The sequence below is a fragment of the Pleurodeles waltl genome, chromosome 6, assembly GCF_031143425.1.
Source record: "Pleurodeles waltl isolate 20211129_DDA chromosome 6, aPleWal1.hap1.20221129, whole genome shotgun sequence".
NCBI lineage: Eukaryota > Metazoa > Chordata > Amphibia > Caudata > Salamandridae > Pleurodeles > Pleurodeles waltl.
Genome location: NC_090445.1, coordinates 1,364,439,507 through 1,364,462,252, shown reverse-complemented (window position 1 = coordinate 1,364,462,252; position 22,746 = coordinate 1,364,439,507). Strand labels below are relative to the sequence as shown.

General features: G+C 45.1%; 1 protein-coding gene across 1 annotated transcript in view; it reads right to left on the bottom strand.

Annotated features, from left to right (window-relative positions):
• RGR (retinal G protein coupled receptor) overlaps nt 1–11,908 on the bottom strand; it is a 118,578-nt gene extending 106,670 nt beyond the window's left edge. Inside the window, exon 1 of the mRNA XM_069240660.1 lies at nt 11,547–11,908. Coding sequence (XP_069096761.1) covers nt 11,547–11,625 — 79 coding nt within the window. The 5' untranslated portion in view covers nt 11,626–11,908. The remainder of the gene's footprint in view (nt 1–11,546) is intronic.
• Between the last annotated feature and the right edge of the window lie 10,838 nt (nt 11,909–22,746).

The window sequence follows — 22,746 nt, the reverse complement described above, 5'->3', positions numbered from 1 at the left end:
CTGCTTAGGCAAAGACCAATGGTTGAGCAGTCTGTTGATTTCAGTGAGCATGAGGCAGTTGTACCTGGAATTGTTATGCAGTTCGAAATCAGACAAGGATTCCTTGAACTGGTGTTCTCAGTCTAAGAAAACACAGTGCCTCCCTCTCAGTATGGAATTTTATGAATAATGTAGCTGTTACATGTGGAAGACCAATAGGGCAACAGCATCAGAACCCTTAACCAGAAAACAACTGCAAGTTAGGAGAGAAGGAAGGACTCAAGAAGAGTGAATCTTCTGTTTCGCGTCTCCCTTGGAAGTAGAGGGTGGGTGTAGGTACCGATGGGATGCTTTTCCTAAGGCTCTACACTTCCTATGATCCCCACAGCTCTGTAATGAATTGTATGCTTGAAGTTTAATTATAGCAGGAAAATAAGGCTTTTGTGTGCATAGGCCACAACTCGTTGGTGAAATTAAACTATTGGTTTTATTTTCCTTCATCATGGCCTAAGCCTAGGCGAAGGAGGTGCCAGCGTTAGGGCCCTTAGTGCTAAATTTATAAAACTAAAAAGTGCAGAAGCCCAAGGTCTTCTTAGGCACTGCTATCTGCACTGCTGACTGGTGAGGTTTTTAACTACTAAGATATCCTTAACGAATCCACCTCCTGCCCTTTTTTCTATCATCCTACACTCCCTGTTGCTTTATCTTTTTCATCCACGATTTCTCACTTTATCAATATTTTCCTATATTTCTCTTCCTCTAGCTTTCCTAATTTCCTGCCTTTCTGTGCATGCAATGGGGTAAGGAGAGACAATGAAAATAGACTCCTAAAGGGAGTGCAGATACTCACCATGTGCAAAAATTAATACTTTCTTACTCTTCTGCGGCTGAGAGACAGAGGGCTGCCACTTGGGCTGTGACTGTTAAGTGGGACCTATCCAATATCCTAGCAGATACCACAACAGCAGTCACTGCAGTAGAGCATGAGGCCATTCACTTGTGCCTGCCAAGCCCTAATTGTCACAGGCTCTCTATCCTTATGCAATTTTTCTAAGCCAATCTACTTTAGTAGTTGAATGTGCTGGATCCCATAACCCTGTGTGTCCATTTAGCCATAGAAAGACTCTATTTTCCTACTTTCTGTCAACCCTTTGTGACATTGTACCATTAACATAACAGGCTGTACATCTCTATGACAGTCCAATGAGCGATGTACACTATGTTCTAAGAGATAGAAGCCTCCGTAGCACTGAGCCAAGCCTTTGCGCCTATCCAGTCCCAGAAGGGAAAGGGTATGATTTTTGATTCTTTGAGCAAGTCTAGCTCTAAAGGTGTTGGGGTCTTCATCACCGTGCATACTACTTGGTCTCCTCGGGTCCTAGTGGTGACAGTCCTGCATTCTTGTGGCAGGTTCCCACTTACACTCACCCTGAAAGGATCCAGGCCATGTATATCAGTAACATTCCCCTAAATATCACCCTAGAGGAGGCAGGTGCTATCACCATGAGCCACTCCCCATCAGTCACACTGCCTTTAAGGTAATTGGTTTTGTACCCTGCTCCAATTATTGAGACTGTTCAGCCCCAGATGAGGCATACCCGATCTCCTATGACCATTCCTGGAGCCATCAAGTCTTCCTGTAGTTAGGCTTTTTATCTCAACATTAACCAGGGGCATCATAGAAGCGATAAACTCTGCACTCCAGTCCCTCCATCGCTATCAGTGACAGGCGCAATGCACTTGCTCCTGTCTTGAGATTCATTAGTTCCTTGTGGAGAGAAATTTTTATATTCATGTCACCGGGTAATTCTGGAAACACTTTAGGCCATGCCTCTTTCAAACATCATTTGGCAGAGAATGTTTATCATATTCGCTGCCTGATGTTTTTACCTCGTCTGATGAATTTCTGTCCCTTCCCTTTTTAACCAGCCTTCTGAAGCACTCTGTGGTTGCCCCAGTGCCATACAAAAAGATTGAAGGAATAAACAAGTCCTCTTTTAGACTTTAGAAACTTGGTATAAAGCTTCACATCCAAGGCTGATGACTGTTACAACAGTCTTGTGTGGCTGAAGTGGACATTGATGATGATGGAGATATCAACCTTTCATCACCAGCTTTGACAATGGTAGTGACTGATTTTACAAGTATCAACAACAATTATGGTGATAGTCACTAAAGTAAGGCTTGTGCTGATGTGCTTGAGTTAAAAGCCTTGGGGTGGTTCTAATGGGGGTGATAGAAAGATGATGACCACATAGGTCAGCACATCAGCTGGGCACTGGACGCTACAGCTGGAACGGGATGTGCTTTAGGACAGGTATGAAAAGAAGGTGGACTAAGGGATGGACAAAAATGGAACAAGAGCAGAAAGGGAAACACAGGCTTGAAAAACTGCTCCTTATTTTAAATAAGCAACAATTCAAAGTACTTGTCTGTCAGTGTGTTGTTTTAATCGCACTCTGACACTACAACTGGTGACAAAGATGGGATCACTGCATTGGTGGTACCGACAATGACAGAGATCGAGTTGGTTACTAAATTTTTTTATGCAAGTATTAGCTCTGGTGGTACTGAACAACTATGGTGATTGAGGTATAAGCTGTGGTAACACCGCGACTGATCGGAATTTCGTTGCCTTACACTGGGCGATAGTACTGCCACTCACATTAGCTGAGTAGTATTAACATTGACGTAAATGAGCAATGGCACCATGAACTGCTGGAACTGAGCACTGGGGGTAAGGTGTCTGCTGTAGTGGGAGAGCTAATAATGACTGCACTAATAAAGTTGCAAAGATGGTGCTGGAACTTATCAGGAATGATTAACAAAGGTTTGCACAGATGGCAGTGGAACTGATGGTGACATAGCTATTATCAGTTTATTGTGACATGCACTTCATTACTGTAACTAAAAAAGTCCAAGTCCTTGAGGCCTGTATTTGTGGCATTAGCACCAACAGGAACTGAACTACTAAAGATTTTGATGTTTAAGAGAGTGCAATGTCCTCGGTGGGGGGGTTATAGGCTGAAGACTTTGTTAAAACGCTCTTAAACCATGTTAGAAGTCTTGAGTTATGAAGTGGTTAGCCCTGGCTTAAGAGGCTTACCCCTGTCTTAAACTCAGTGGGAAAACCCATTCTAAACATAGGCCAAGCAGTCTTAAATTATCTCAGACAGGAAAGACAGTATTAACAGTGTGTTAATCCAGGGAAAACCCTTCACAAAGCATGCCCTCATAACTGGTGTAAGATAGTCTTAAGTGTGCCTTACATCTGGAAAACACCCTAGTAAATTGACCCAGAGTTCCTAAGACTTGTACTTTGGCAGAAGGGCACAGAAAGGAATGGGTTACTAAGGTATAGAGTGAAGGTAATGTGATTGAATAAGGTGGGGTTTTTAAGGCGTGGACGTGTGATACTGGCTCACTAAGCCTTTAATCAAGGTACTAGCATTAATTAAAATTGTGTCCCTCATTTGGAGTGTGGAGGAAAGGGTACTCCGCTACAAATGAGGTGGAGTATTCAGTCTGCCTAATCTATTTAGAGTAGGCGGACCATCAAGTTTCAGCTGGTGATGCCCCTGCTGGTTCTGCTGTTTGTAACATTACACCAATGGCCCGATGGACTTGGGGGAAGATTTTATAGCGGATGGCCTGATGCACTTTTTTTCTCTTCTTCAGGTCAGCCAGAAAAAGGCTGGTGGTCCCAAAGAGAAAAACAAACTCCCACTAGGTAGATAAATTGTTTTGTAAACAAAAAAGCTTGCTGAGCAGCCCCATAAACATGGCAGCCCCTCAGTAAACTTTGAATGCCTTTAGTGGAGCCGCTGTGGTGGCATTTCATATAAAGACATAGGTCCAGATTTACGGTGGCCAAGCGCCATTCCAATGCCACTTTAGAGTCATTTTTTTAATGCTAATGTGGCATTGGAAGGGCGAAAACACAGCACCATGATTAAAAAGTGGCACAATGTTTGCATTGTGCCACTTTTTAACCGCTTGCGCCACATTATGCTTGCGCCAGGCATAATACATGCAGGGGGGTGTTCTGGAGCTAGGCAGGCTGTAAAAATGGCACAAAGGAATCTATACGATTCCCATGCGCCATTTTTAGCAGCATTTTTCAACACCTGCTAACTGCAGGTGTTAAAAGGAGGCTCCCATTGTGTTCAATGTGCCTCTGGGTGCTTTGCAGGATTAGCGTCCACATTTTTTATGCTAGTCCTGCAAAGCCCCAGACTAGCATAAAAAATGATTGCATTAGCCCCGCTGATGACTGCCATGATGCAAAGTATTTTAAATACAGCGCACATATGGTGACTGTTAGAAATGGGGTCTTTGGTTGGCAGTCAGGTTGCCCCCTGTCCAAGCAAGGACCCTCACTCTAGTCAGGGTAAAAGAGAATCACCCTCAGCTAACCCCCACTCATCCCCTTGGTAGCTTGGCATGAGCAGCAGGCTTAACTTCAGAGTGCTAGTTGTAAAGTAGTTGTAGCAACAAACACAGTAACTTAATGAAAACACTACAAAATGACATATTTTTCTATAATTAGAAAATATTTATCTAAACAAAACAAGACCAAAAGGACAAAAATCCACGATACACAAGTCAAGTTATCACTACGAATTCAAAAAGAGTCTTCATGTAATTTTAAAAACAATGCTAACTCTGTCAGCATGAAAATGTACCCCGCAGGGACAAGTGTGCGTCAAAAAGGGCTTGCAATAGCGTCGATTTCACTCACGAGCGAGACCTTGCATCATTTCTCCTTCAGTCAGGTCAGCGTGCGTCATTTCTTCTCTCAGCAGGAGAGCGATGCGTCGATCCGGACAGCACTCTCGGATATGGGCAGGCCTTGCGTCGTTTTTACATGCCCAGTGGTGTTTGCTTCAGAAATTTAGCCGCACAATGGTCCGAAAACCAAGCAGTGCAGGTTGCAATCTTACCAGCCTCAGTTAGTGATGCTGTGTGTCGTTTCTCTAGCCGCGGGCATCGATCTTCCGGTCGCGTTGCAGGCAAGTGTCGATTTTCAGCTGCAAAGCCGGCGGTGCGTCGATTTTTCAGCTGCAGATCGGAGCCCGTCGATCTTTTCCCTGCATGGCGGTTTGTGCATGGATTTCTCACTCTTGGGCTGCTAGCTGCTCTTCTCAGGGTCCCAGGAACTGTATGGACACCACTTGGCAGAGTAGGAGTCTCTCCAGAGGCTCCAGGTGCTGGCAGAGAAAAGTATTTGCTCTCCCTGAGACTTCAAACAACAGAAGGCAAGCTCTAAACAAGCCCTTGGAGATCTTCACAAGAAGGAAAGCAACACAAAGTCCTGTCTTTGTCCTCTATCACAGGCAGAAGCAGCAACTGCAGGACAGCTCCACAAAGCACAGGCAGGGCAGCTCTTCTTCCTAAGCTCTTCAGCTCTTCTCCAGGCAGAGGTTCCTCTTGGTTTCCTGAAGTGTTCTAAAGTTTGTGGTTTTGGGTGCCCTTCTTTTACCCATTTTGCCCTTTGAAGTAGGCCTACTTCAAAGGAAAGTCTCTCTTGTTTGTGAAATCCTGCCTTGCCCAGGCCAGGCCCCAGATACACACCAGGGGGTTGGAGACTGCATTGTGTGAGGGCAGGCACAGCTCTTTCAGGTGTGAGTGACCACTCCTCCCCTCCCTCCTAGCACAGATGGCTCAACAGGATATGCAGGCTACACCCTAGCTCCCTTTGTCTCACTGTCTAGTGAGAGGTGCAAGTAGCCCAACTGACCCAGACAGGGAATCCACAAACAGGCAGAGTCACAGAAATGGTTTAAGCAAGAAAATGCTCACTTTCTAAAAGTGGGATTTTCAAACTGACAATCTTAAAATCAACTTTACTGATGTATTTTTAAATGTGAGCTCAGAGACCCCAAACTCCACATGTCTATCCGCTCCCAAAGGGAATCTACACTGTAATCAGATTTAAAGTTAGCCCCCATGTTAACCAATGAGAGGGATAGGCCTTGCAACACTGAAAAACAAATTTAGCAATATTTTACTGTCAGGACATATAAAACACAATACTATATATCCTACCTTAACCATACACTGTACCGGGGCTACCTCTGGCCTACCTTAGGGGTGCCTTACATGTAAGAAAAGGGAAGGTTTAGGCCTGGCAAGTGAGTACACTTGCCAAGTCGAATTTACAGTTTAAAACTGCACACACAGACACTGCAGTGGCAAGTCTGAGACATGTTTACAGAGCTAATAATGTGGGTGGCACAACCAGTGCTGCAGGCCCACTAGTAGCATTTGATTTACAGGCGCTGGGCACCTCTAGTGCACTGTAATAGGGACTTACCAGTATAAATCAAATATGCCAATCATGGATGAACCAATTATGTATACATTTTGTATAGGAGCACTTGCACTTTAGCACTGGTTAGCAGTGGTAAAGTGCCCAGAGTAACAAAAACAGCAAAATCAGAGTCCAGCACACATCAACAACCTGGGAAACAGAGGCAAAAAGTTAAGGGAGACCACGCCAAGGATGAAAAGTCTAACATTGACGTTAGGGGGGGCGCTAAGGGGCACATGAAAAGGGGCACTGCACTAAGTGCAACGCCACTTTACATAAATCTGAGCCTTAGAGATTTCCACCGCGCAAGTGGCAATTCCTAAATAAAGGTGGTGGTAGTCTGCCAAGGCAGCGGATATCATTACATCCAGCTCCCTGGCCATCGCTGGGTGCTCCGCCATCCCAATTCTAAATCAGCCCCTACAGTACGATGTTGTAGATCTGGGCAATACTAACTCTGACAGCGACTGAGCTAATAATAAGACTTTGGCTGGTGGTACTGACACTTACTAAAAAGTGCACTATTGGTACGAGCGTGAATTATTGAAGCAGCTTCAAGGGTGACTATGTTAGTGTGGCATAGAAGGTGACTCATTATTGCAAATAACCAGAGAAATATTGAGCATTGTAATACTATACTGATTTGCATTTACAGTTATTAACACTGTGTAAATATGTTTGTTAACGATTACTTGTTTATTAAGCAGGTATGTGGTTCTGTGTGGGTCCCAGGTGGTTCTTGTTTGCTCTTTATCGTTGCTTAACGTCTTGCACTCCAGTGGTGCTCCCTTAGGGCTAAGGAAGTACTCCTGAAAATAAAAGACGCATATAAAACTCAGGCTGTGGCATCTGTACTACGAACTGCCTGTAAAATCCAATTGGAAGCAGCCCCACACCACAGCCAGGGCGTAAAAGAAAGCAGACAGTTACTTAACATCCATCTGTGTTGTGATGCTTCGGAACTCTGAAATTAACCCACCACCAAAGGAAACCGTATTTTACTCGAAGCAGTAAGTGTATGATACGATGTTGTAGATCTGGGCAATACTAACACTGACAACGACTGAGCTAACAAGACTTAGCCTGGTGGTACTGACACTTACGAAAAAGCGCACTATTGGTACGGCCGTGAATTATTGTAGCAGCTTCAATGTTAGTGAGGGTACCGGTATGGTGCCGGCCTAGAAGATCACTCATTACGAGGGGTCAGGACCTTTCCCATTCTTAACCAGTCAAACCTTCCAAGACTGAGGAAGAAAATGGAGATGTTCTTTTGCACTTTGAACAGAGAAGGAGGGAATGCCCAACCACCCATTTTCTGAAAAACGGCGCAAAATAAAGTAATTAGTATATCTAAAGACTCCTGTGGGGAGCCAAAGACAGAGATTGCTCCGACTGCAAGCCATCTACCACTCTTATCACTAAAGCATTATCAACGCGGAATATGTGTTTTCTTCATTGAAAATTTGCCTCAGTTAAATTAGGGCTAGCTCGCTCGTAACTCTAGCATAATGATGTAAACTTTCTGGCATGTCATGCTTTACTTTTTATCGTAAATGCACAAACATATACCACTAAGCCATTTTATGTAATTTTCTGTCCATATGTGGAAAAATTCTCCCAGAGCAGAACAGGAGCAGCGCGGGACAACAGAACACGAGTGGGTGTTCTTTGTGTCGTGTGACTTAGGGCCTTATTTAGAGTTTGTGGAAAGGGTTACTCCGTCACAGAAGTGACAGATATCCCATTTGCCGTATTATGATTTCCATAGGCTATAATGGAATCGTAATATGGTGGACGGGATATCCGTCACATTTGTGACGAGTAACCCCCTCTGCCAAACTCTAAATCAGGTCGTTAATGGTTTTTGTAGGACAAAATGGGTCCAAACTGGACAAAAGGTTACATTTCACTCTAAAAATAACACGTAATTCCAGGTTCGTGTAATTTTTCATAAATTTGCCTACTTTGCCAGATTTTGTATAATTATGTAAATGGAAAGTATGTGAATTTCGCAGACTCCTAGTTTAAAAGTACCATAAAACACAAGTTTTAATTATTTATGTCATTTTGAGTCACTTATAAGGTCAACTACCCTTTCAGATGTGGAAAAACTGTATGTGGCTCTTACCAGATCTTACTAACTTAATGAGTTCCATATTTAAAGTCTAACAGCAACATGTACTTTCTTAAAGTCACGTACACATTCTTTAGTTCGTTAACAATATTTTACAAGTAGGGTTCTAGCTGATTCAAACGCTGATGGTTGTGCAGTGACAGGAGCATAAATGTGTGGTTTATACATGAAAACACATAAGCTTACTAATATATTTACAAAAAAAAATTGCATTACAAAGGTTGTACTTCAGAGGTGATTTCAAAAGAGTGTATAGTATAATAAGGTTGTGACGGTCCTCCCCGTGTTGCAGTGACATTATTGCATCCGCAAATTAGTTATTTACCTATATATTTAGGGTGTGTTCTCTACTTTCTGAGTTTAAAGTAGGACACTTGGCTGTCCAGCACTGGATCGTTGGCACTCCACAAAAGGAATAAACAAAACATTTATCCATGGTTCTGGAGTCTGGGATACTTTGCCTTTCTCCGGCATTTTCAATGAACCATGGAGAACAGGAGGCTTGTGGGGGGTTTCCATTGAGCCACTGACCTGGTGTTGGGTCCTAGTAAAAAAAAATTGAAGTTGGCTCCGATGAAAAATCTAACCCATTCTCTTTCTTGCAACAACAGTGAGTTTGATAAAGCATTGGAACACTTCTGTTGTACTTCCACGCTTTACTAAAAGATATTACGAAAGACCAACCCAGGGGTATTCATTATATTAGCCCCAGAAGGACGGAAGGCTAAAGTTATCCCTGCTACAACTGGTACCTGAAACTTGCTTAGGCATGCAGACCACTGCAGCAGGTGCAACAGTCAGCTGAGCTACCATGTCTTAATTGAGGAACGCTGGACAGTTACACAGCATCATTGAATTTTAATGTGACGCAAAGAGGTAACTGAGTTACTCAGCCTATCCTTTCCAATCAGCTTCCAACGATCATTGGACATATCTTGTCCAAACCCCACTGCCGTCCTCACGTCCTCCTGAGAAGAATTTTGTTTTTAGATCAGGCATTAGTCAAGACCTATTAATGTAACTAAAATTATTTATATGATACTTTAAGGAATTTCAGCCAGTCCTCTGCGTTTATTCTATTGTTGCGTCAGTCTCATGCTATGGCACCCATTTTAGCACACAACATGGAGCTATAGGTCAGCCCCCTTCGGGCACTGGCTAATTTCACTTTCAGTCAATTATGTCATTCTGCTCTTTCTCAAGAAACATAACTGCATCCAAAGTAGTTCCTTTTAGTGCCAGGAACTACGTTGATAATGTGTGCCTTTTGAGAGCCAAAACATGTTATCTCTTTAGCCAAACTTTTTATATTGGTGTGGCCACAGTATTGGTGTGTATCAAAAATGATTTACAGAAACCATGACAAAACGAAGCAAGAACTGACAAAGCCAAAAGGCTGGAGCCAATTCAATGCTTTTTGGCTTTGCTAATGATTGTTAGTGATGTTCCAGGCAGGCATGTGACATCTCATGTCAGATAAAGGACCGAAGTGTCCATCGAGCTAGCACCTTGCCGAGAGAGAGAGACAGTACACAGTAGTTGAAACACTTCAGGTATTGCACATCACAGACCACTTCACCTATCACCCACTGGACACATTTCCCACCTTTGAAAACGGGGCTGCGGGGAATACAGAAAGGCACTTCGGTGCGTCATATTTCCCGCCGTTGCTATAGAAACCGCTTCACGGTCGATGGGGCTATTTCAGCATCAAACAATGGCTGACGACCACAAAGCACTGAAAGGGGTTCAGTAGGTTAACAATCGCTCCAAAAATACGTGTGAGTCCTACTGTTCGCACCCTGCTTCAGATGCGGATTTTATATTGAAATGTTAAAATACGAAATGTAAATTGTGTTTAACGCCCTCTATAAGCGCAGGACACCTTGAAATTGTTTGATAGACACAGAATAACCGCGTGCAACAAAGATGTTTGTTAGATCACACTTGGTGCCCCAGTGGTATTTAGCAGTATAGAAGTGCACCGACAGATAAGGCTTTATCTAGTATCTCTGTGCTTTCTGTCATTTGTATACAGTGTCCGAAATCACTGGCAGGCTTCTGCTTTGTCTGTGAACTACCTAAGGGAAAGTAGGTGCCGCCCAGCACACACTCAACACTATTGTACACACATGCGCGCGCGTGTTCTGCGAGCAAGGCAGTGTCCAAGACTCCTGGTACCTACCTACCTTACCTCCGAACTGCCCCTGAGGAGTCCCGTCTCGCGTGACACGCACTTGCAACACACAAGACCCGTGGCATGCTTTGCCTTACGAATGAACTGTCGAGGAAGGCAGGTGTCGCGTCGCGTACCATGTCCTCACGGCAACCACAATACACATGCATCCTCTTCCTATAAGTAGACCCCAGTTATGCACCTGCTGTGGGAACAACTGCCCAGGGAGGCATGAGTCGAGTACCACGCCCTCACAACAAACACCATACGTGCGCCCACCTGCTATGAGCAGGGCACTACCCAAATCCTGGAACGCACATGCCTTATTTGGAACTGTCCAACGGGAAGCATGAGCCGCGTTCCACGCAGTCAAAATATACACAGCGACTTCTATGAGCAGGGCACTCGGCACTGCTCAAAACTCGTGATAGGCATCTACCTCATCTCCTGGCCCGCCCATTAGGAGGCAAGTGACGTGCAGCAGGGGCTCACAACAAACACAATGCCCATGTAGCCACTTTTTCTGACTCTTGGCATGCACCAGCCTTAATTCTGAACTGTCGAAGGGGAGGAATGTGTTTGGTACCACGTACCCACAACACACACACGCCCACGAGAAAAGAAGTGCCAAGACATCTGTCAGACATCCCCCTTACCTCTGAACTGCCCATCGAAAGGCATGTGGCGTCTAGAGCGCACCCACAACACACATAAGACACACGCCTACTTTTAGTAGTGTAGTGCCCAAGGCACCCGTCACGCAACATGCCTGTCCAACAAACGACCCCAGAGGAGGCAGGTCAGAGGGGCGTGCAGCACGCCCTTACAGCACAAACACTGTCACATTCTATGAGCGGGGAAGTGTCGTAGCCTCCTGACACGCACCTGTCATACCACCTGAACGTTTCAAAAGAAGGTACGCACTCATAATAGATACTCACCTTCTATGAGCAGGGCAGTGCCGAGGGCGAAGACCTCGAGCTCGGTGAAGCCCTCGGGAAGCGGGTACGAGGTCACCATCCTTGCTGTCTGGTCCCGGGTGCTCGCCTCCTCCTAAACTCCGTCCAGTGGGCTCTCCGCCTTCCCCTCCATTCTCCCGGGAGTCCTGCAGGCGGCCTCTTAAAGGGCCAGCTCACGTGCGGGCGCATGCAGGTTATTATGCAAAAGAAAAGGGGGTTATCAAAAAGGCGTCTTCTCCTTATTTGTTGGAGTTTATTGAAAAAATGCAATCCCCCCAGGAATGCCCTAATGATGGGAATTGAAAGCCGACCTCTGGTTCCCAGTCCGCGCGCTACGCGTCTCCAAATCGCATTTGCATGCGCCTACCAAATGCGCACATTCATTACTGTTACAAGAAGGCCTTTGTGCGGACAAGATTATGAAACTGCCACCCCGTTAATTCTGCTTCGCTGCAAAATAATTAATTGGAGCCATTCATCAAGACGGGACCAAAGGCGGGTGTTGGCGATTTTTTTTTATTGTTAACCAGTGGGCATTGGGCATTGTGATGAATGACCACCCCGCCACTAGAGCTGGCACGGCGAGCAAGAGCTACTGTGGTACTGAATAATGTACAGTTCATGATGGTCAGAAGAACATTATTTTTAAACTGGCACCATCTTTGGACTTATACCTCACTTTCCCTTCCATGCACGTTTAACCATCCAAAGCGAAATTAATGATATGTTTCCGCCTTAATGATTTGAAAACAGAGATTTTATGAATTGTTTCTCTCAGAAGCTTGATGCTTGCAGCAGCTATGAAAAAACACGTTGGGAATCTCGCCACATCCCCTCAGATCAGAGTTAGAACCTTGGGAATCACTTTTGATTCCTCATGGTCATGGAAAGTCCCCTTAATTCATTAGGCCAGTGGTTCTTAACCTGTGGTGGTACACGCCCTGGGGAACGCAAACAACACCCAGACAGTCCACAACTGTTTACATCATTAAGGAATATCAGTAGATTAATGAAGCCTAAACACATGAACGGCAAAATATGAAATTACAAAGTTTAAATTGCTTGGTAAATGTGAACAAAGCCTCATCACATACCCATACCATTGCTCCCAAATGACCATACCCATACCCCATGAAACAGATAGAGGTCAATACAAATGTGAATTTGTGAATCTTCAAATTCAATCTGCCTGTGACACTGTCTGATATTGCCAAAATGAGAGTGAGCCTGTTCACTAAATCTGCACTTTGTAAATGACAAACATAAGGTATAGGCCACATTGCTACATAAACATTACACAGCCAATTCATACATACAAATGTGACATTATTGTGAATTGTGAAAAACTTTGACCATGTTAATCAAATGGCTGGACACTACACCATGTAACAATCTGCATGCATATCAGAGTCATGGGGTTTGGAGCTACTTATGACTTCTCTGATGGTCGTACTAAGACCCTCATCAAGCGTTCCAAATCTCACCAATTCCCACTTAATAACTTCAATTACATCACATACCTAAAGACAGTTGAAGTACTGATTGATTAGATCAGCCCTGATGTCTCCAGCTTCATCCTCATCATACTCATCTTCACTTGACTAATCTGCATTCTCACCCACTGGAACTGCTTGCTCCCCCTAATCTGGTATAAATAGGATTTGATGTCTCAGGGCGAGGTTGTGGAGAATGCAGCAGGCAACAATTATTTGACATACTTTGGTGGGTGAGGACATGAGGGCTCCTCCAGACTCATAGATGTAGCGGAATCTTCCCTTGAAGAGTGCACAAGTCCACTCCACAACACACCTTGTCCTTCCGTGGGCCTCAATGAAACAACCTTCCCCCAGCATGGTTGGGTACCTTACTGGTGTCAATAACCAAGGATGGTTTGGGTAGCCAGAGTCCCATGTAAGGAATAATTATAACAGGCCAAACATAAATCTTGGGCATCCACCTATCTGGTAGCAGACATGAGTTACAGAAACACATGACATATATGACTTACCAACCAGCAAGGCCCTATCTGTGCATTGTTGTGTCATCAACAGTGGGATATTGCTGTTCCACATGATGAAGGAATCATGGACTGACCCAGTGTACCTTTGCACAAACTTGTGAAATGTAGAGGTCAGACAAATAGATCACTTATAAATTAATAGAGTGGATGTTTTTCCTGTTCCTATACACCTGTTTATTTGCATTTGGGGGTACCACGGCACCATGGTTGCCATCTATGACTCCAACCAAATGTGGAATGTGTCCTAAAGCATAGAAAGTACCCTTTATATGGGCCAAATCTACACATTGTGGGAATCAGAAGTAGCTGTCCAGGTGTTTCAACAATGCAGACAGTACAGCATTCAAGACCAGACTGAACATATGCTGAGACATCCCTGCAGTCAGGACCACAGTATTTTGAAAAGAGCCTGTGGCCAGGAAGTGTAGCACTGACATTACTTGTACAATGGGAGGTATGCTATGGGATTACAAATAGCAAAACAAAATTCATTCAGATATCAGCCTTAAAATGGCAGCTGCCTGACCTACTGTACTGGAGATTAGGCAGTGACCCAACCTCGCCGGCGTATGTTGTCATGGCGGTAGGCAGATACAACCACCGTGGACATTGCCATTGGAACCCATTGCTGCCTTTGGCGGTCTTGAGTCAATGGCGATGCCCGCCGGCGGTAACGGTCTTGTACATGGCGGATATGACCACCATCTCATACTTCATCCCTCACTTGACTATTGACACTGCTGGCAGAAAGACGCCCACTACATGAGCTGCTGTGTGCTGCCTCTGGGAGCAATTATGCAAAGTCCTGCAGGTGATAGAACCCCTGCCTTCTTGGCGGAAGAGCTGGACAAGCTTGTGGAGGATGTCCTACCGGTATATGCACAGCTCTATAGAGCACCAGAGGAGCAGGTAAGGACAATGCAATACCAATTTTTGAAATGTTGAGTGTATGATGATTTTCAGGAAATGTGGTTGAATGAAGAATTGAGGTAATATGTGTGGGTAGATGGATATGTGCTCATGTGCATAGATAGATCTTGAGTCCTGCGACCATAGTAGAGAGTGTGTGATGTATGTACCCTGTTCCACCTACATATAGTATCACATGATAATTGAAGGTGGTGAGAAAAATATTTGGACAGATATACCATGTTTAGATATATGCTTGTGGTCTGGTCATATGTTTCAAGCTGTCACCTGGTGCTGGAAATGCATGTTGTATGCCTTTCTTTATGTCACACATGGACTGACTGCAGATAGTCATTACTTATTGAAAGGGATGTTGTAGTCAGTCTGTGTACGGCTACTTGTACTAACTTGTATTTTTACCCTGCTTGTTTTGGTATAGTGCATGTGGGCATAACCTTTTCCTCTTGTCTGGGTCATCCATGCAGGTCAATGTCCATCAAACAAAGGGGTTTGGCGTGCCAATGCCAAGAACGTGCGGACCCCGGGGGTCCACAGCCGGCAGAGCACCCACTGTAGGAAGCAGTGTGAGGACCTGAGAAGCCGGGCCCGGAAGACCGCAGAGGCCCAGCTGGGGATGTCCTCCCAAGGACCCATCGGATATTGACTCCTCTAACGGCCCACATATTGGTGGTGGCCTACCTGCAGTTAGATGGGCGTTTGAGGGGAGCACAGCAGCCACAAGGGGGTAAGTGGAGACTTAACAAATTTTCATCCCTTTGCCAGGTTAGTGTATAATTTGAAATATGGGGGATCCAGCTATGCTAGGGAGATAAAAACACCTACTCAGATACCCGGGTGAATTTTTAATAGAGGGTTCTGTGTGGTGTGGTTAAAAAGGACTGGGGAACCGGTGTGAGAGCAATGACTCGCAAGGTCACCTATCTAAAAGAAGTAGCCGACATGTTTCTGCCCTAAAAATTGAGCTATGGAGGGTCTCTGGGCATTCATCAGGGCATTGGATCCCTGTTGCATATGCTTATTGAGCGCTGCATAAATAATCACATTAGAAAAGGGGTGAAGGAAGGGCCTACCTTTACCAGGGGAATACCTGGGGAGGACCCTAACACTCGAGGCTAGTGGCCTCTGGTATCCTGGAGAGGGAGCGTCCCCTTATAGTCAGACTTGCATCAAAGGTGGGCGCTCTCTGCGCCTATACCGACCTCTCCTCAGGACCGCTTGAATCAAAATTAATTTACGCACTCCCTCCTGTTCTTTTAACAGTGAGGTTGAGTCCGCCCAGGTGGCACTGTCCTACCTGGGTGGGGCTAGGTGGTCATATGATGAAGCATGACACTATATAGTGTGTGAGACCACCTAGTCCGTAAAGGAAATACCCCTCCTAGACCACACACCACACTACAGCTCACCCACACTTCACCTCTAGTTGAGGGCCACGGGTGGTCTAGTGTCACAATTGTTACACTATCGACCTACCTTCGTTACAAGAACCCCGTACTCCTATTTGTGATTTAGTATTGTTTTTGGGAGTTGAGTACGGTTGTGTTCTTCCTCTATCCCCTTTTCTCCCATATACTCTCTCTTAGTGTAATGTTATGATTTGAAATACTCTAAGCTCTGACAATGTGGTAAGTGCAAATGGTCAAACATCACCAAGGCACACCTAGATGTACAGTCCCCAACATTGGTACACAGGTGTTCACATTCTATTGGGCATAGGGACATATTGCTCACCTATGATGTCCCCTCTGTACAGAAGCATATGATGATGCACATGTGACTCTGTCATATGTGCACCACTATACAGCTTTTCATACCTTGCTGGTTGTTCCTTCTAACTTACAGATCAATACTCCCAATATCATGATGGTGAGTTGTCCAGGTCTTTGCACTCTGTCCATTCCAATGCCCCTTGATCCATCTCTATGTGCAACATAGAGTCTGATAATTTACAGTCATTCTTACTTTTCATAAGGTTTGAGATGAGTGACAGCATCATGTGAGGCCGTGATGTCCCTCTGACATTTCACATGCCGTACCTGAAAAACGTATTCAGACCTGTTACAAGGTGTACCCCCTTGGTAAGAGAGGGATATACATAGTTCTCTGTATTGTGTCATGAGTGGACATCCTACATGTAGGTAACCATGGGGGTATTGCTAGACTCCTATTGGACCACAGACATTGATGTCAGAGCTATGAATGTTAGTGCTGTGTTCATGGTCTGTAGGTAGGAAATGTCTACACAACTATTTCCTTAGCCATTGTGTTATGGGCAAGATAAACAGGCCAATACATCTTATACACAGTTTAAATCTTAACTGTTTTTTGCCAACATCATGAGTACATTGTAAGGTTCTGTCATAAATCCACATTGTAATGAGTTTTAAACTTACTTTATATTGCTATTTTGTATATGTGTTGCCTTGTTGTATGGATACCTATTGTTTGGACTGATTTTATTGTGGTGCAGGTGTGGAAGTTCACATACACATGTGAGTGGAATCTTATGTGTAGTCAGACATTTGGCTTGCATCAAGGTGTATGCCCCTGTCATGGTAGCCTCAGATGTGAGTTGTGTCCCTCAGATTGTTTTCCAAAACAGATATAAGGCCAGTCATGTCTGATGTGTGGATAGTGATGTTGCGATTCAACCACTGGGCTCTTGATGGAATCATAGCATGATATGTTGAACTACATGTCACCTTTATGCACATGACAGGTGTCCATTGTATTGAAATAGTAGTTATACTACCTGTGGTTGTGTGTGGGTAAATGCTCTGAGATAATTAGGCCCTTATAATTGTGCTATACTTTGTTTTTATGAGGACAATGACTTAGATGAGTTGGTCCACTAAGTATGTAACGTCCTATCCTACATCACTATTGGCACATGTGTAGGTGAAGTGTTCTGACTCTATCATAATCCACATTTGAGTATGCCAATTAGAGTATTAGCTTGTATGCAAAATTCCATTGTGAAGTTTGTGAACTCAGTGACATGAAGTCGGTATGGCTTATATGCAACATGCTGTCTTGTGATGACTATACATTAAGGTCCCTTGCCTGATACATGAGATCAGTCCAGATTGTTATTATGTGTTGAGTTTGTGTATGTGATATGTGGAAATCATTGTGACCCCTATTTCCCATAGCTTTGTTGTTGGTTGGCTATGTTGCTGTGGATAGGGACCCAGTATCATGAGGCCAAGTCACCTTGTCATGGACTGGTTGGTGTGATAGCTCTACTGATCATGATATTGTACGTGTGATATAGGTAGCTTAGCTGGTGTGTAACAAGGTATTTATTGAGGGTTGTTCATTGTACCTTGTTGTGAAATGATGGCACTAAACGTACTACCTGGGGTGTTGTACAATAAGATGTGATGTTGCTGAGGTGTACAGTGTGATGTAAGTGGTATGTAAAAAATGTGATGACCCTACCTCACTTTCAGCTTTGCATCATCGGCATCGGCAAGCAAAGGAGATGGGGCACAGCCAAATGGGGAAGCTGCTGATCACGAGACCTCCAGTCATGGGAACACCAACACAGAAGGACCCAGTGGCCTGGAGGGCGAGGGGAGTGCCACAGGGGAGAATGGATCCAGTTCTTCTCCTTCGGAATCCTCCTGCAGTGGACACTGCCAGGCAGTGGCAGAACCATCTGGGACCACCCAGCACCATCTCTGTCTGCCACCCCCCTTTCTATCATTGCCCTCCCTGTAACTCCCTACCCAGTTGGCCGTGCCCTCTCACCCAAAAGGGTGGGCATCTCCTTTGCTGCAGGCACCTTTGCCCCAGCTCCTGTTAGCCCTGCTGCCCTCAGTGAGGAGGCTATTGACCTCCTGAGGTCTATATCTGTGTGTCAGTCAACCCTTGTGAATGCCATCCAGGGACGGGCAACTCAAGTACAACAGAATAATGCATTCCTGGAGGGCATTCACAGTGCACTGGCTGGCCTACAGAGATAATTTCAGGCTCTAGCCTCCACACTGATAGCAGTCAGTCACCCTTCCACCTTCCTCTTCCCAATCCCAATCCCCCCTTCCCTGACCCAGCCAAAGCACACAAACAGCCAGGCATGCATCTACCTCAACATCCAAGGATAGTGCAGACAAACCAAAGCATCACATAACATACCATCGGCATACACACAAGCAACATACACCTATACACACAGCAACAATCACAACCTGCCCTGACACCCTCACCACCTGAGAATCACAGACACCACACCAGCAGACACCACACCAACATTCACAGATCCAGTCACCACACCCATCCTACGTGGAGACAGCACCCCAGCATCCCCACAGACATACACCCCAGTCACCACACCCACAGACACCAGAACCACTGACACGCCTACATGCAGCACATCCACCGTACCTGCAGTCACCACCCCAACAGACAGCCACTCACCCAACACGGCATCCCCCTTCACCTCCAACCCCCCCCACAGCCCAAGACACCTAAACACCCTCATTCGCACACCCAACAGACACCCGCTACCATGAAGCATACCTCCCATAAACATGCACCCAAGACATTCACACCAGCACACCTCATACAAGCACTCCCTCTCCCTCCACACCCAAACCCTTTTGTTATGACCATCCCCATGTGTGCATTAAAGCTTTCCTCTCTAAGTTTGACCTTTTCCCTCCTCTTCCTCCGTGACATCCCTAAACATTCAGTTTTCCTCCCCAAGACTGTCCCTTCAACCTCCAAGGCCTCTCCTGCCCCTTGCCAGTACCCATGCCACTCCCCCTGCCAAGAAAATGAACCTTCTCAAGAAGAGCCAACCCTCCCTCAAGCCTAAATCTAAACCCCCCTCCCAAGCCAAAGCCCAAACACCCCCTCGCAAGCCTAAGCCGTAACCCCCATCTTCTAACCGCTCCCCAGATCTTCCCTGAGGTGCCTGCTGGCCCCCTTGAAGCCTCTACTTTTAGAGGTTACAGGCACCAGGAGTGAAGTTGGGGCACCATTATGTGCCTTTGGTACTCAATCTGTGTACTATGGACTGGCCTATGGCCTTTGACTTTGATCTTATTTCTCCAAAAATATATTCAGCCCAGCCAGCTGTTGGTTTTCTGGTAACATCTTTGTTCTGCATTTCCTTTCCTTGGTTTGAGTTGTTTCCTGGCTGACATTGGTTGTGTGCGAGTATTTTTGTGTATCCTGTACTTCTGCTTCCTGTGTTGTGTGGGCAGTATGTGAGGGTGTCTGGTGTGCATTTATCCCCCAGGGATAAGGTGTGTGTTGTGTGATGGGCATGTGTATGTAGCGACATGTTGTTGTGATGGTACTGTGTGGTGTTTGTGTTGACAAGTGTTTGTTGTTTTGGTGTGTGGCTTTGTGTGCTTTTACTGTGTGAGAGTGCATGGATTGTGCATGGTTTGATAGCTACCCTCTGCTTTGTGTATGATGTGTGTGTCAATTGACAAGTTGTATGATTGTGTAATTGTGTGTGTTTGTTTCCTGTTGGTTGTACATTGTGTTATATATGTGATGTTACTCTGGCTAATGTCAGTTGTGAGTGTTTGCCAATGTGTTAGTGATGGTGGGGTTGTGGTGTGTTGTTATGTTGTATGGTATTGTGTGAGACTGGGTCTGTGCTGTGTTGCCGCGAGTAAGTGTGTGTTCTTGATGTGTTGGGTGTGTGTGGTGGCTGCAGTGTGTGTGCAGTGTATGTGTGGGTGTCTTTGTAGTTGTATGTGAGTGTGCGTGTCAGTGTACTGTTACATGTGAGTGTCGCCCTCGTAACCCCTTCCCTATGGTATTTTATGTAATTGTATAAATTTAACAATATACAATGGTAACAGGTGAGTGTGTGTACTTATGGTTGTTGTTGTCATTGGTGAAGATTCCGTTGTCTTTCGGGGAGCAATAGCAGCGGGAAGACGTCTAGTTCTGGTTCCATGGCCGTTCCGGGCGAGTGTGGCTTCCTGAAGGTGACTGTTCCTTTTATACTGTTTGTTTCTGCCTGGGTTTCTATGGTGGTCCGACTGTGGCGTAAATCTTGGCAGGGTGCAACCTCATAATAGGTCAAATGGAAACATGGTCTCCGATGGCCTGCTGTTGGCTCCAAACTTCTGCGGCAGTCTGACTCCACTGGCGTTGCCGTTGGGATCGCCGCCAAAGTCATAATTTGGCGCTCTTCTCTGCCAGCTTGTTGGTGATCTGACCGCCAACATGGTGGTCACAGGACCGCCAAACTCGTAATGAGGCCCTTAATGTCTGCCAGGCTGAGATTACTTCGACCCCCAAATTTAGGAAATGATCTCCAGGGCAGTCATTTCTAAAGAACTGATAGGAACCACCATAGAGGTGGTTCCTGTAAATCCTGTTTAAAGTTTGGTGCAGGGCGTCGTTATCATGACAGAGCCCTGTACCATACTGTTTCTTTTTATATTTTTAAAAAGAAAATCCTCAGCAGGATTTTCTTAATGAAAATAAACAATAAAATGTGGCCCACATCATCGTAGTCCTCTCCCAAGACTCACCCATCTAAATTAGGACGGCAGAATTAGAGGTGTCCATCTGTCAGCCATTAAGGTGGGCTGACAGAGGGGTTTAGTGATGGCAGAGATGGTGTGATCTCCGCCGTGATTAAACCAAGGTCTGCCCGCACATGCATTTGGTAGGTGGACAATTATCTTGGCGGTATAGATACTCTGTCACCATTGCAACAGAGTATCTATACCACAAAGATAGAAATCAGTCCGTAAGTTGGTATCCTTAACTAGATTCGTGGAAGCAGCACAAGTTCAGTAACTAGAATCTAGTATGGGCAATTATTCGTTTCAAAAAAAGATCTGGGATACACAGACAAAAAAACCATGAATATATACCAAATAAAGGCAAGAATCCTGATTAGGAGTTAGGTAGACGGGGTTACCTGTCCACCGAACTTCCGAGAGGTAAGTTGCCTCTATACTGGCTACTTCCCTACTGGACCCATTATGACTTTCCCCCTGGGTTGACAGGCGAAAACCTTGGTTTCCACCCGTCAGCCCAGCAGTAAAGTTGTGGCAGCAGGGGGCACCAGCATGCATGCAGCACCGCCCTGGCTGATTCCAACCTCCATGACTGTCAGCCCATCGGGATCAGTGATCCCGGCGAAGACGTCTATACCCTGGTGGTCTGACCACCAGGGTTGTAATGTGGCAGTCGGACTGCGACAGCAGTGGCTGTCCTGACCGTCAAAGCAAGGCTGGCAGTCTGAAGACCACCAGCCTCGTAATGAGGCCCAAAGTGATATGCCAAAGACTAGCATATTGCTGCATCATTTAGAAATAAAACCACATTTTGACAAGCTTCAATCTTCCCAATAACATTGAGGGCATGATTTATACTTTTTTAGCCCTGCATTGGCATAATTTTTTGACACAAAAGTGGCACAAACTTTCAAAATTTAATTATATTTGGTATGTTTGCACCACTTTTGCGTCAATAAATGATGCAAATGCGGCACAAAAAAAGTATAAATCAGGCCTTTAGATTTTTATATATTTTTGTATTTGTGAATTCAAATAGTTCATCATTTGAGTATTTGTTTGATTTATAATGGTTTCTGTATTCTTTTGTATTGTTTTGAAGTTAAACCATGGAAATATCTTAGGGTAGGGTCTCCGATTTTCAGTATTGATGAAGTGGTGGTCCCCAGAAATCAAAAGGTTTAGAATGGCTCCATTAGACTCATCCACCAACTACCATATGAAGCTGCTCTGCATCATTAGCCACAGGGTTAACATGACAACATCTAAAACATTTAGGAACTCCTGATTTTGCAAAGTTCTGTTGCCAGAGAACTTTCTGACCTTGCCAAAAGAGAGCACCTCTTCTACACTTGTAGGTGATTGCAGGGGCAACCAGGTCCAAGATGAAATTCAATATTCAATAAATCAATCAATCAACAAATCAATCAATCAATCAATCAACATTCATATATAGTGGGGCTACTCACCAGTGAGGGTCTCAAGGTGCTGAGAGGGGCAGTAGATCTGTGGAATAGTTGAAAAGCCAGGTCTTGAGGTCCTTCCTGAATGGCCGCAGCGATGGAGATTGCCCGAGGTGCAGATGCAGGGAGTTCAATGTCTTTGCAGCAAAGTATCAGAAGGATCTTCCTTCAGGCCTGGTCTTTTGGATTTGTGGGAAGGTGGGCAGGCCTAGTTGGGCAGAGTGTCTGGTGGTAGTGTAGAAGGACAGGTGGTGGTTGAGGTATGTAGGTCC